The sequence below is a fragment of the Canis lupus genome, chromosome 9 (assembly GCF_003254725.2).
Source record: "Canis lupus dingo isolate Sandy chromosome 9, ASM325472v2, whole genome shotgun sequence".
Classification (NCBI taxonomy): domain Eukaryota; kingdom Metazoa; phylum Chordata; class Mammalia; order Carnivora; family Canidae; genus Canis; species Canis lupus.
The window spans coordinates 21,726,366-21,739,887 of NC_064251.1; the positions used below are offsets into that span (position 1 = coordinate 21,726,366).

General features: G+C 46.7%; 1 protein-coding gene across 6 annotated transcripts in view; it reads left to right on the top strand.

Moving 5' to 3' along the window:
• The window catches only part of STAT3 (signal transducer and activator of transcription 3), a 75,728-nt gene extending 62,320 nt beyond the window's left edge, over positions 1-13,408 (top strand). For 3 of the 6 annotated variants that reach the window (XM_025439585.3, XM_025439586.3, XM_025439580.3), the window contains exons 13-24: positions 87-180; positions 285-332; positions 3,525-3,608; positions 4,650-4,748; positions 4,848-4,983; positions 5,784-5,836; positions 6,053-6,147; positions 6,267-6,406; positions 6,907-7,119; positions 10,283-10,325; positions 10,609-10,721; positions 11,380-13,408. In XM_025439585.3, coding sequence (XP_025295370.1) covers positions 87-180; positions 285-332; positions 3,525-3,608; positions 4,650-4,748; positions 4,848-4,983; positions 5,784-5,836; positions 6,053-6,147; positions 6,267-6,406; positions 6,907-7,119; positions 10,283-10,325; positions 10,609-10,721; positions 11,380-11,435 — 1,174 coding nt within the window. In that variant the 3' untranslated portion in view covers positions 11,436-13,408. The remainder of the gene's footprint in view (positions 1-86; positions 181-284; positions 333-3,524; positions 3,609-4,649; positions 4,749-4,847; positions 4,984-5,783; positions 5,837-6,052; positions 6,148-6,266; positions 6,407-6,906; positions 7,120-10,282; positions 10,326-10,608; positions 10,722-11,379) is intronic. The other 3 variants (XM_025439581.3, XM_025439583.3, XM_025439584.3) reach the window with 3 other exon arrangements.
• The last annotated feature ends 114 nt before the right edge of the window (positions 13,409-13,522 follow it).

Consider the following 13,522-nt stretch of genomic DNA (forward strand, 5'->3'; position numbering starts at 1 on the left):
AGAGGCTTCCTTTTGATCTATTTAATCTAACTCTGTCCTCTGGCTACTCAGTCACCTGTGTGGTTGGTTTTTCTCCTGTGATTCAGATCTCGGAAATTTAACATTCTGGGCACAAACACAAAAGTGATGAACATGGAAGAGTCCAACAACGGCAGCCTGTCTGCAGAATTCAAACACCTGGTATGAGGCAGAAGCCTGGATCCTGGTCTCCAAGGGCCTCTGGCAGAGGGAGAGGGTGGTAGTGGAGAGCCTCACATGACTCAGGTGCTCTGCTTTTCTTACAGACCCTGAGAGAGCAAAGATGTGGTAATGGGGGCCGAGCCAACTGTGATGTAAGTTTTCTTGGGAATGAAAGCCAACTGGGAGGGTTTTCTTTGATGGAAAGAGAACAGGTGCCTTCTTATTGCCCAGAATTGGAGATACTGACCCATGGTGAAGCTGTAGTCATACAGAAAAATCATCACAGGTCAAAATGACATAGTCAGAAGTCACATCTGCTATGGAGTTCTCCAGCTTAGAGCATTTCCTTGAGTGTCTCAGGAGTTGGCGGGAGTTGGCTCATCTTTAAGGAGTGGAAAGTCCCTGGCTGACTTACCCACACCCATTTAATAGAAAAGAAGCTTTCCACCTTGCCTGGGGCTTTCCAAATTCCCCTTCCAACTTCTGCCAGCAGAGGCTGCTTGGCTCCATTTTTTAGTGACCTGTTTTTCTCACTGAGATGGCATAGAAGGTTGTAATAGATCAGAGTTAAACATCTAAGAAAAAGAAAAAGAATCAAACTGGTCCCCCTATTTCTCTTATTGTCTTCCTCCCTTGGATTCAGGTTATTGGATTCTTAGTGTCAAGAATAAACTTTTAAAAAAAGAAATAGGTAAATGTGACCAGGAACTAGTTTTTAATCTTTTTAAAAGATTGTGACACCCTGTTCTTTTTCTTTTCTTTTTTTTTAATATTTTATTTATTTATTTGAGAGAGAGAGAGAGAGAGAGAGAGAGAGGCAGAGACACAGGCAGAGGGAGAAGCAGGCTCCATGCAGGGAGCCCGACGTGGGACTCGATTCTGGGTTTCCAGGATCACACCCCAGGCTGCAGGCAGCACTAAACCGCTGCACCACCAGGGCTGCCCCCCTGTTCTTTTTCTGATGTTTATGCCCTGGGCCATTTTTCCCTTCTCTAAAATATAGAATACCTTAAAAAAAAAGTGAATTTATAGTACTTGACTATAAAGAGTGATCTATGTGCAACAACATAGAACAATGTATGTGGCATATTTGTTTAGAAAAAGCAAGATGCAGGCACCTGGCTGGCTCAGTGGGTAGAGCATGAAACTCTTGATCTCAGGATTGTGAGTTCAAGCCCCACACTGGGTGTGGAACCCACTTAAAAGAAAAAAAGAAAAAACAAGATGCAAGATAATTTGAGTAGTATATTGGTGTATCTGTTTAAAAAGTATGCTATACTTTTTTTTGTCTATTCATGTGTGCATCACAAAGTTCTCAAGGAACTTTGTATACTGAACAGTGTTTATGTATTTTTGTAATGCTGTTAGTATCCAAGACTATTCTATCTCTGCAATATCTGTATTTTTACACTGCATGTATATTATTTTTATAGTGTAAAAAGTGTTTTAAAAATGAATTGGAATAAAAACGAATTGGAATTGTGTTTCTGAGAATTCACTGGAAGTCTTAGTGAAAATTAGGTTGCTATATTGCTGGTGGGAGTATAAATTGTCACTTCAGAAAACAATTTGGCATTATAACAAATGAACATACCCTATAAACCAGCAATGCCACTCCCAGGGTGTTTTTTTTTTTTTTTAAGATTTTATTTATTTATTCATGAGAGACAGAGGCAGAGATACAGGCAGAGGGAGAAGCAGGCTCCATGCAGGAAGCCCAATGCAGGACTCAATCCCAGGACTCCAGGATCACGCCCAGGTCCGAAGGCAGGCGCTAAACCACTGAGCCACCCAGGGATCCCTCCCAGGGTTTAACAATAGAGAAATCTTTGCACATATGTACTAGGAGACATGTACGAGATGTCACAGCAGCCTGATGGTAGGTCCTAAATATAAACCATCATCACCACTAGAGTAGCTAAAGGATTTGCGGTAGAGCCATATGGTGAAATGCTATAGCTGTGAAAATGAATTACCAGCATATTCACACAACCATGGACACAAAAAGTGAGGCATGCAGAAGTGAGTCACTAACACATAGTATGTTTCCATATGTAGAAGATTCACAAACATCTAAAACTAAACAATGTATACATTATGTAGCGATATAGATATGGTAAAGCCATAAAGAAAAGCTAGGAAAAAGGGGCTCCTGGGTGGCTCACTTGGTTAAGCATCTGCCTTTGGCTCAGGTCATGATCCCAGGGAACTGGAATCTAGCCCTAGGTCGGGTTCCCCACTCAGTGGGTAGCCTGCTTCTTTCTCCCTCTCCCCCTGCTCATGCTTTTTGTCTCACTTCCTCATTCTCTCTCTCAAATAAAAAAATTTTTTGAAAGGAAGGAAGGAAGGTAGGCAGACAGGCAAAGCAAAGCAAAGCAAAGCTAAGCTAGGAAATGATAAACCCCAAAGACAAAATAGCAGTTACATCTAAGGGAGGAGGGACAAGGATGGGAAGTGCACCCTGGGAACCTCAGTAGTAATGATCTTTTCCTTAAACTGGATCATGGGTATAGGTGTGCATTGTTTTGTTTTGTTTTGTTTTGTTTAAGATTTATTTATTTATGATAGAGAGAGAGAGAGAGAGGGGCAGAGACACAGGAGGAGGGAGAAGCAGGCTCCATGCCTCGGAGCCCGATGTGGAACTCAATCCCGGGACTCCAGGATCGCGCTCTGGGCCAAAGGCAGGCGCTAAACCGCTGAGCCACCCAGGGATCCCCTGCATTGTTCTGTTATTCTTTGTGCCTTGCCCATCTTATAAATAACCTATTGGGTCTGTACCATTATAATAAAACCTGTAAAAGATGAGGTTGAAGGGATGCCTGAGTGGCTCAGTGTCTCAGGTCATGGCTCAGGTCATGATCCTGGAGTCCTGGGATGGAGTCCCACATCAGGCTCCCCGCAGGGAGCCTGCTTCTCCTTCTGCCTATGTCTCTCTCTCTCTCGCTCTGTGTCTCTCATGAAAAAATTAATAAAATCTTTAAAAAACAAAAAAGATGGCTCAGGTCATGATCCTGGAGTCCTGGGATGGAGTCCCACATCAGGCTCCCCGCAGGGAGCCTGCTTCTCCTTCTGCCTATGTCTCTCTCTCTCTCGCTCTGTGTCTCTCATGAAAAAATTAATAAAATCTTTAAAAAACAAAAAAGATGAGGTTGAAGATCATAGCACTTAGAGTTGAAGGGCATATGTACTGAGAGTGGTCTCCCTGGCTGCGTGTCCATGGCCTCCTGGTGGATTACCCTTCATGGTATAGTGTGGCTGTGGCATGTCACTCTCCTCAGCTGTGGCTGTTAGTATCCAGGACTGTTCTCTCTGAGGAAGGGGGTGTGTCCTTCTTGTTATTGTAGGCCTCCCTGATTGTCACTGAGGAGCTGCACCTGATCACCTTTGAGACGGAGGTGTATCACCAAGGCCTCAAGATTGACCTTGAGGTGAGTTCTGCTGCAGAGTCGGGACAGGGCTGTCTGCAAGGGTGATTCAGGACAAGAACTTGTAGTTGGGATTTTTTTCTACAGAAGGTAGAGTGATGATGACTCTTTGCTCAGCACTGTGTTTGTTTTCACTTGTTTTTCTCCAAAAACTCCAGAGTATACCAGTAAAGTTTTGCGTGGGTGCTTAGAAGATGCACAGTTGACCATCAAACAACACAGGTGTTAGGGGCATCAACCCCCTGCCCAGTTGAAAATCTGTGTAACTTTTGACTCCCCCCGCCAAACTTAACTACTAGTAGCCTGTTGCTGACTGGAAGCCTTACTGATAACATAGTCTATTAACACACATTTTGTATGTTTTATATATTCCTATGATAATGTAAGCTGGAGAAAAGATAATATTGCTAAGAAAATCATAAGAGAAAATGCATTTACAGCACTGTACTCTATCAAATAAACCAAATCATCCACGTGTAAGTGGACTTACGTAGTTCAAAGCCATGTTGTTCAAGGGTCAACTATAAAGTCAGCTTTCAGCAAACTTGATATGAAAATCTGCATTTAAAAATTAGAGTTGACTTTATAAAGTTTGAGCAAAACAGTCTTTAGACTTAAACCAATGTCTTTAGGATACAGGAAACCATGGCATTTGCATTCTGTTTTACCAACTTTCTTGATTTTAAGTTCAAGATATACGCAAAGAAAGCTTTGTCTTTGACTACTGGGAGCTCTCTGTTTAATGGGTAAATGTAGCTTCAGTTCTCAGAGAATGCCTTCCAGGTTTTCTAAATGTGGAATCTGTGGACTGTGAGTCTGACTTTGAGCAAGTCTGATTTTCAAGTTCCTGATTATGTCCTGTGACCCATGTTTGGCATTCTTTCCACTCTTGGTGTTGAGCTGACTCAGCCACACTCCTCCCCAAAAGTTGACAGTAGGTGTGGTTCATGGCACATCCTTTTATTCCCAAACGTGCAGTTATGGCTAAAGAGATGTTCAAAACTGTGAGGGTCCTCCCCAATTCATTCTCCATTTTCTCCACAGACCCACTCCTTGCCAGTTGTGGTGATCTCGAATATCTGTCAGATGCCAAATGCCTGGGCATCAATCCTGTGGTACAACATGCTGACCAGCAACCCCAAGGTAGGTGCCCGTCCTCTGGAAACCATTGTTGTGGTCCCTCGTGTAGGTCATCAGGCGCCGCTGTCTCATCCCAATGAGCAAATATGTCATTTTGAACAGAACGTGAACTTTTTCACCAAGCCCCCGATTGGAACCTGGGATCAAGTGGCTGAGGTGCTGAGCTGGCAGTTCTCCTCCACCACAAAGCGAGGACTGAGCATCGAGCAGTTGACTACGCTGGCAGAGAAACTCTTAGGTTAGCATTTTCCCTCTTTTCCCTGCTGCCCTCCTCAGAGAAGGAATCTGGCCCGTGGGGCTATTCATTCAGGAAAATTTGCTGAGCAAGGCACTGTGCTGGGGTCAGAAAAACATGTGCTCCAGCAGTTTTGGGGGGCGAGTGGAAGGATGCAGAGGCAGCTTGCCTCATGGTCGTCATTTCTGAGGTAAGAGGCAGATTTCTTTTCTCTTGGTGGCTGGACTCCTCACCCCGTTCAGAGCACAGCTTCATCTAACCTTAGGAAGATATTTTTTAAGTGCATGTTAGAAGGTGGAGATGAAAGCTTGACATCCATGTCTGTTTCTTCAATAAACTGGAGAGGCTTGTTTTTTATGTTTTTCTCCTGAAAAAAATTTCATGCACTATTTTACATGCTACCTGGACTATAAGTAGCTTTATCCTGTGCTGTCCCCAAACTTGCCCCTCTAATTCTGTCAGCTTATTACTGTGTGCTGCTGGTCCCCTGTCCACCACACAAGACCAAGAAGAGGTGGTATGTGAGTAGCAGGGAGAGACTTGGTATGTCATCCACCACCTCTGCGAGGCTAAACAACCCCTCAGGTGATCAAATGATGATGGGGTTTTGTGAGGGTGTAGGTGTGTATACGCACGTATGTGCACATACATGCCCTCTACTGTAGGGACCTGCAAACACATGAAAACCGATGGTTGCTCGGCCCATTGTGGGACAGATGTGTGTGAATGTATGTTGTGTTACAATCCTAAGATCTTGATTCAAAGCTGAAAATTACACTGTTTTATTTGTTCTTTTCCTTCAGGACCTGGTGTGAACTACTCAGGGTGTCAGATTACGTGGGCTAAATTTTGCAAAGTAAGCTATTTTATTAAATCCTTATGGATTGGGAGTGGGAGTGAATGCACACCTGTGAGGTTGTCCTGGATGGCACTGGGCTTGAAGACTCATGGTCTGGAGGCCAGTAGGACCTACTTGAGGGGAGATGGGCCTGGGGATTTTGGTGGCATGGTGCCCCTGGGAAGGAAAAGACTGGAAGGGTAGACTTGGCTTTCCCATTATTCTTTTCTTTAGGAAAACATGGCTGGCAAAGGCTTCTCCTTCTGGGTTTGGCTAGACAATATCATTGACCTCGTGAAAAAGTATATCCTGGCTCTTTGGAATGAAGGGTAGGTTGAAACTTTTGTGTCTGGTGGAGTGCACATGTGTAACAAGTCACTTGCTCCCTCAGCAGGCTGGTGGTGGGGACCCTATCAGCTCACATCTGGTTGCTCTTCTTTGGCTCCAGATACATAATGGGTTTTATCAGTAAGGAGCGGGAGCGGGCCATCCTGAGCACAAAGCCCCCAGGCACCTTCCTGCTACGGTTCAGTGAAAGCAGCAAAGAAGGAGGTGTCACCTTCACTTGGGTGGAGAAGGACATCAGCGGTAAGTTTGACTCTCACCCACCCCACCTAGTGGCAGTTGCCTCCCCGCCTTGGTTACTACTAGTTTCAAGCACCTACTGCCCCCTAGTGGGCAGAGATGGCTTCACACTCCCCTGTCATGGGCTTGTAAAATACTTCAGTGACTTCTTTTCTCCAAATTCTTTCAACTGGAGGATTGTTTGCAAGTTTTGTTTTGTTTGCTCCAGGGTCTAATATTTGCCTAGCAGTTTAAATCTCATTCTTCATCTCCTTGCTTACCTACCCTGTTAATATATCTCACACGAGTAGTTTTCAGGTATATTGCCTACGACCCAACTGGGTAGTCTCTCCAGAAGCCAACTGAACATTTCCATAGTGCCAGGTTATTGAACAGGATATTCAGGGCTCCGGAGCTAGGTTGGCATAAGTCTTTCCCTTTCGAGGAAAAATAAATCAGGTTGTTTTCTCTGAGATTACCTGGCCATAGGTTCCCTTATCTTCCCTTACAATATCCCATGACAGGTAAGACCCAGATCCAGTCGGTGGAACCATATACCAAGCAACAGCTGAACAACATGTCGTTTGCTGAAATCATCATGGGCTATAAGATCATGGATGCTACCAACATCCTGGTGTCTCCACTGGTCTATCTCTACCCCGACATTCCTAAGGAAGAGGCATTTGGAAAGTACTGTCGACCAGAGAGCCAGGAACATCCTGAAGCCGACCCAGGTAGTTGTTGATTTTCCGAGGCTGGCATTTAATTCTGGGAAAAGTGGGAAATTGCAGGATCCCAGGCGTACAAACAGGTAAATGCCCAAAGAGTCTGGTGATCTTTATTCCTCTTTGTGGGAAAGAACTTTGTAATGAGTGCTTTTTTGGGGTGGCTAATGGGGTTGGAGAGAGGAGAGGAGTCAGAGTCACTTGTCTCTGCCCCACAGGGAACCTGCCAGACTAAAGGGAGAAATAAGCACATACACACCCAAACATCTAAATTGCCACCAAGAAAGAGTGAGAGTGAGGACAGGACTCTTTAGTAACAGGATGTCCAGCCAGCACCACACTTCTTACACGGTAGCTGCTGGAAGGTTTGCGACCAGACTTGAGTCTAGTGTATTTCCTTTTCCCCATCACTGAACAATGTGAGCAGTGTCGAGTGGGATGGAGAAAAGCTTTCTGGAGGAAATGAGTGTTAGCAGCACTGAAACGTGGTTTACGGTTTATAAGCAGAGGCAGTGGGGGAGTGGTGATTGAAGGGGAACCTATAACCGGTGGGAGGGCGCAGGATGGGATGCAGAGTGATTGAAATAAGTGGTTGTGTAATGTGCAAGAGCACAGGTGTTTCTGTAAGTCTGTAGACATTGTTCCACAGTAAGTTTGTAAGGGTTAGTGTTGTCATCAGTGCGGAGGGGGGGCTCTGCTAGTCTGTCCCATCCGAATTTGCTTCTTTGGCTCCCTGGGTTCTTCTCCATCCATATCCTGATGGGGAATCTATGATTTGCCATTCTTTGTTTTTATTTCACTTCCCTTAATAAGAGAGCCTTCTGGGGGCTCCTTAAAGTCATCCTTTGAGGGTAGCTTCCCTACCCCAGTTGCTTTTGGAAAAACTGTTTTTATGTAAGGACCTCAAGCACGCACACACCCACCTTTTCCTAGGAATCCCCTCTGAGGAATTTCTTGGGATGGGGGAAGACTGGGACTTGGAAGAGGGAATTTGAGTTACTTGATAATTGGCTTCCCTCATTTCTCTGCTCTAGTGCTGGGTTTTGTTCATACTATAGGAGAGCTAACTCTCACTTCCTGTCTGCTACTTATCTTGCTTTGCAGCCGTGCTTCAGTTGGGAGATCTGTTTATCAGCCTCGACACACTACTCTTTGTTCCTTTTGCAGAGGACATTTAGGTCCAAGTGCTGGTCCTTTGGCTCATTTTGCTTTCATGATCCAAGTTCCCAATCTGAGGCCATGCCCTCCATTATCATCAGCCATCCTGCGTGACCGGGAGGCAAGGTCCTTTCCTGCCTATAGTCACCGGTGTTTTCTCAGGGGCAAGACTCCAGGCATGAGAAAGGAACCAATTACTTGAGTGCTCTGCCCACCTCCTGGGGAGGCGAGTGTAGGCAGTGGGCACTGGAGGGCTTGGTGTGGTGGGAGCATGACGAGGGGATGGGCCCAGTGCTACGGGAGTGCCTGCATTAAAGTGGGAGTCCTCTGGGAGATGGGTCTGTGCCCATCATTTCCTCTTGATTTCCATTATGAAAATATTTTTGTCCCCAGGGACAGATCATCTTCCCAGGTCTCTTCTTTCCTCCTTACTTCTCCACCAGACCCCTCAATGGCTTGAAGGAGAAAGTCCTCTCTTAGAAACAAAAGCCCCCTTACCTTACAAAATGGATGAAGTATATTGACAACCTTGTACGCAGCCATAGCTCCGCTTCGAGTCTGGGCTCTCCTCTGTTTCTGGTCTTGCTGAATCTCAGGCCGAGGCTCATTTTCTCTGCTATCTGATCACTGAGGAACTAAATCCTTTTCTGTCAGGGATGTCAGCTCCCCTCAGGTCTATGCCACAGTGGATTTATGACACCAGAACCCTGCCTGGGTAGTGTCTTTGGATTCTGCACCATGTGAATCTATTTCTTGGCCCCAGATAACCTTGGAAGGCAGTCTAGTGACCCCCTGACAATGGCTTTTCTCAGATTGTCAGCATACTTTCTGCCTCCTTAGTCTCTCTATAAACCACAAGCTTTACAGTTGTGCTGCTCTTGGCCCACCCCACACCTACCCCACCCCTGGCTCACACCTCCTAAGTGATTTGCTCACCTGAATCCCTCAGATTTCATGCCAGTGTCTCCAAGCTCCTTGACCTCTTGGTGTAAAGATTTAGCACCTAAATTCATTTATTCCAGTCCTCACATTTCCAACTACGGAATAAGAATTATAAATGACCGGGGCGCCTGGGTGGCTCTTGTCAGTTAAGCGTCTGCCTTTGGCTCACGTCATCATCCCAGGGTCCTGGGATCGAGCCTCGCATTGGGCTCTGCTCAGTGAGGAGTCTGCTTCTCCCTCTCCCTCTGCCTATTTGTGCACACATGCATATGCACTCTCTCTGTCAAATAAAATGTTTAAAAGATAAATTATAAATGACAGAGATGGGCACCTCCCTCTTCCCCTCCCTTTTAGAGGAGAAAGTGCTTTGCCCTGGGTGTCTTAGCTGTGGGAGACATAATGAGGCCCCCTGTCTTCAGCCCAGAGTGGATGGTACTGCCACACCAGGCAGGCTCCCTTAAGAGAGAGGCTGCTTTTTGTGTGATTTCACTATCCAAATGGGGAGTTACTAATATAGCTCATCTGAAAAGTAGTAGAGGCAGATGGATGCCCATTAGGAATGAAAGGTGTGACTCTGGGCCTTTCCGAACAGCACGAGCAATTTCCCCATTCTCTTCAAGACTTGGCGACTTTGGCATCTGAGCAGGACTGTGGTATCAGAGCCCAGACAGGATAGGCTCCAATCCCACCTGCAGAGACGTTATCTAAAAGACTCAGCCAGGCCAGAACACAGTCCTCAGATCACATGCAGGCAGGTCAGTGCTCACATCATCTAGGGAAAGAATGAACGCAAGGTTCTAGGCTCAGGTGGGACCAGGGTGTGCTGAAAAGTCTCTGCACGTCAGGAAGGCTTTATGGAAAAAGTTCACCTGCCAAGCTGCAAGCTCCTCGCTGGAACCCCAAGTCATACAGGGTGGTGGGCGGGCAGCCCTGAGGGGAGATGGGGTTCAAAACAACCTCTGCTCCAGGATGAGGTGAGATGCATGTCAGCCAGCGCCGTGAGGCAGCCAGCTTCCTCCTGCCCTCTACCCACAGTGGGGTCGCAATTAGTAAGTCCCACTTCTCTTCTTCCCAGGTGCTGCCCCATACCTGAAGACCAAGTTTATCTGTGTGACACCGTAAGTGGCTTCCCTTCTCAATTTGGCCTTCATTTCTGGTGTCCTCAGTTATCCTGGGAGTAGGACACTGGGTGAGAGCTACCCTGTGAAGGGCCCGAATGCCCTGGGCTCTGTGTAGTACTCAAAGTGATCTTGCGTGTTTAAAAAGCTTGAGCTTTTATTTTTCTGTTGGAGACCAGAGTTTGATGGCTTGTGTGTGTGTGTTTTGTTCTTTTTTTTTTTTTCTCCATTGTGTCTTGTCAACCCGGCCCTTTCCCCTCCTGCTGCTCCCCATTTCCTACAGAACGACGTGCAGCAATACCATTGACCTGCCGATGTCCCCCCGCACTTTAGATTCATTGATGCAGTTTGGAAATAATGGTGAAGGTGCTGAGCCCTCAGCAGGAGGGCAGTTCGGTGAGTGTTTGGTGACAGACTTGGGCCTTAGGAGGGAAGTCTGTCCCCTTTGTGTGGCCAGCCAGCCCAGAGCTGGCCCCCCATGCACTGGTAGAAAGAGGCTGTACAGCAACACTTTCCCTTAGAAACCAAATGCGCACCATGCCTGTGAGTGCAAATTTCCTAGTAGCAACATGGGAAATAGCAATAAGAAACAGTGAGGTTAACGTCAATAATATCTTTTCTGTAACCCAATAAATCCCCAATACTAGCATCTTAACACATAAGAAAAAGTTAATGAGGTTTTTTGAGGGGGTACTAAATCTTTGAAACCTGCTGGGTGTTTTACAGCAACGACCCATCTCGATTGGCACTAGCCACATTTTGATGTTCAGTAGCCACCTGTGGCTCCAGGCTGCCGCATTGAACAGGACAGCTTTAGATCTTCTTTACACATGGACAGTGAGGAACAAGTTAAGGGATGAAGGGGACTGAGCCCTTCCAGAAGATAAGACCCTGTAGGGAGGAGAGTCCATCTGGATTATCGGGCCCCGTCTTGGCCATAAGCGGCAAGGACACTGGATGGTTGTGGTGGCAGTGGTGGCCAAGCCTCAGGAGTGTGCCCCACCAGCTGTTGGGCTCAGGCATCTGAACGAGCTCTCCCGGTCTGTCCCCCCAGAGACCCTCACGTTCGACATGGAGTTGACCTCGGAGTGCGCTACCTCCCCGATGTGAGGAGCGGCGGGCTGAGGCTGCAGAGATTGGACGGAGGCACCTACCTGTGTTCCATCACCCCTTACACAGCCAACCCCCAGATCGTCTGAAACTCCTCTAACTTTGTGCTTCCAGATTTTTTTTTTCAAATCTCCTTCTTCTGCTATCTTTGAGCAATCTGGGCACTTTTAAAAAATAGAGAAATGAATGAATGTGGGTGATACGCTTTTACCTAAATGCAAATAAGAATGTGTTCTCAGAGACTGTGATCAGGGGATGTGGAAGAGGTGGCAAGAGGGAGAAAAAGGAAATGTTCTGGTCTTTTCTTGCTCCCCCGCCCTCCTTTCTCGGCAGCTTTGTGTTGTTAGACAAGTGCCTCCTGGTGCTCGCGCATCCCTCTGCCTGTCTCTGTAAGCTAATGCCTCTAGCTACATTACTCCTGGCATTGCACTTTTAACCTTGCTAACATCCAAATAGAAGATAGGACTTTCACAGCCCCTATAGGTTTCTTTTTAAATTAAAAAAAAAATTAAAGGGCAAAAAACACTGTATCAGCATAGCCTTTTCTGTATTTAAGACAAGTCAGTAGCCTTCTTGGTGCTTTAGGCATTCAGCTTTCTTCAGGCTGATAATTTATAGAAATCCTGAAATGGGCTTCAGATCCACCCCTTAAAAGACATCTGAAGCTGTGGCTTGGCCTTTGGTTTTGAAATAGGAAGGTTGAAGGACAACCTGAACCTAGACCTTTTTTTAATAAACAAAGTTTTGTTTTGTTTTGTTTTCCCCTTTACTGTGTTGGCCTATCAGTTGGTAAGGCTGGGCAGAGGACCCCACCCCATCTCCCTGGACTTCCGCTCCTGTTCCAGAGCCTGGGTCTTGCCTCTGGGTGCCTTATAAAGGATGGAGTGATCCTTCCTTCCTCCCTGTCCACCTGACCCCCCCACTCCTCGTGTAGGGCTCCTTCCAGTGTCTAAAGGTCCCTTGTCCTGTTTGCTTTGGGAATCCTGGAATGAGAAGGTGAGAGTTACAGGTTGACCACCACAGACTGTGGGGCCCCAGCCAAGGGTCTAATTGAGCTCAGGGAATACGGTTCTTATCCCGGTTTCTTGGTGATTTCCCGAGGCACCTCTAATCACTTCTTCACTTGGTTAACCCAGGGGCAAAGGCTGACTGATAAACTCGAGGTCTATCCCTTGTGTGAGGGAGTGTGTACCCTGGCCTCCCCCCAGTGCTGGTGACTGTCTCCTCCCCACTGGGGCCTCCCAGATGAGGCACAGCAACTCCCGTTTACTGTGCATTTCAGAACACTGAGCGGTCTCCAATATTCAGGCCTCCTCTGACCCAGAGGCCTGACTAGATTGTGTGGTCCGGGACCACCTTATCTGGGTTGGTCAGAGTTTCTGTGTTGTTTGTTTTGCCCATACTCACCAGGTTCAGAACTAAAGGGAATGAGGACCTTCTCTCCAAGACAAACAGGGGTTGCACTTGGCCATCCCTGTCCTTCAGCCTAGAAACGGTAGGTAGTACAGAGCTCTCCCTTCTCCAGCAACTCTTCACAATAAGCTTAACTCAGAAACTGAGAGAAGATTTAGATTAGAGGGACCTGGGGCAAGGATCCCGGCTTCTCTGGAGCAGATATTATAAAGTTCATGGCTTTGAGGTAGCATGTGTATCTGGTTTAAACTCTGAGTGTACCAAAAGTTCTGAGAGGCTTCGAGACTTGTTCTGACCCCTTCCCTCCAAGCATCGAGCCCTCCAGGACCTGCCCACCTTCTCTCCACCGTCTCCCCCTGCCCACCCCCAGCCCAGCTGAAGGGTTCCCATAGATGGCTCCACCTACCTGCACAGTGGTTTGTGTGCTGCTGTCCTGGTCACCGCATCAAATTCCAATGTATACTTCATAGTGTAAAAATTTATATTATTGTGGGGTTTTGTTTTTGTATATTGCTGTATCTACTTTAACTTCCAGAAATAAAAGTTATATAGGAACCGTCTGCGGGTGTGGCAGCTCTGTGTCTGGCTGCTGGAGATGCTCCCCCTCACTCCACCCCCTTCAGCTCTGAGCTCTGAGGGGGCCTTACCCCCAGGCCGAGCCTGGGTCCTGACAG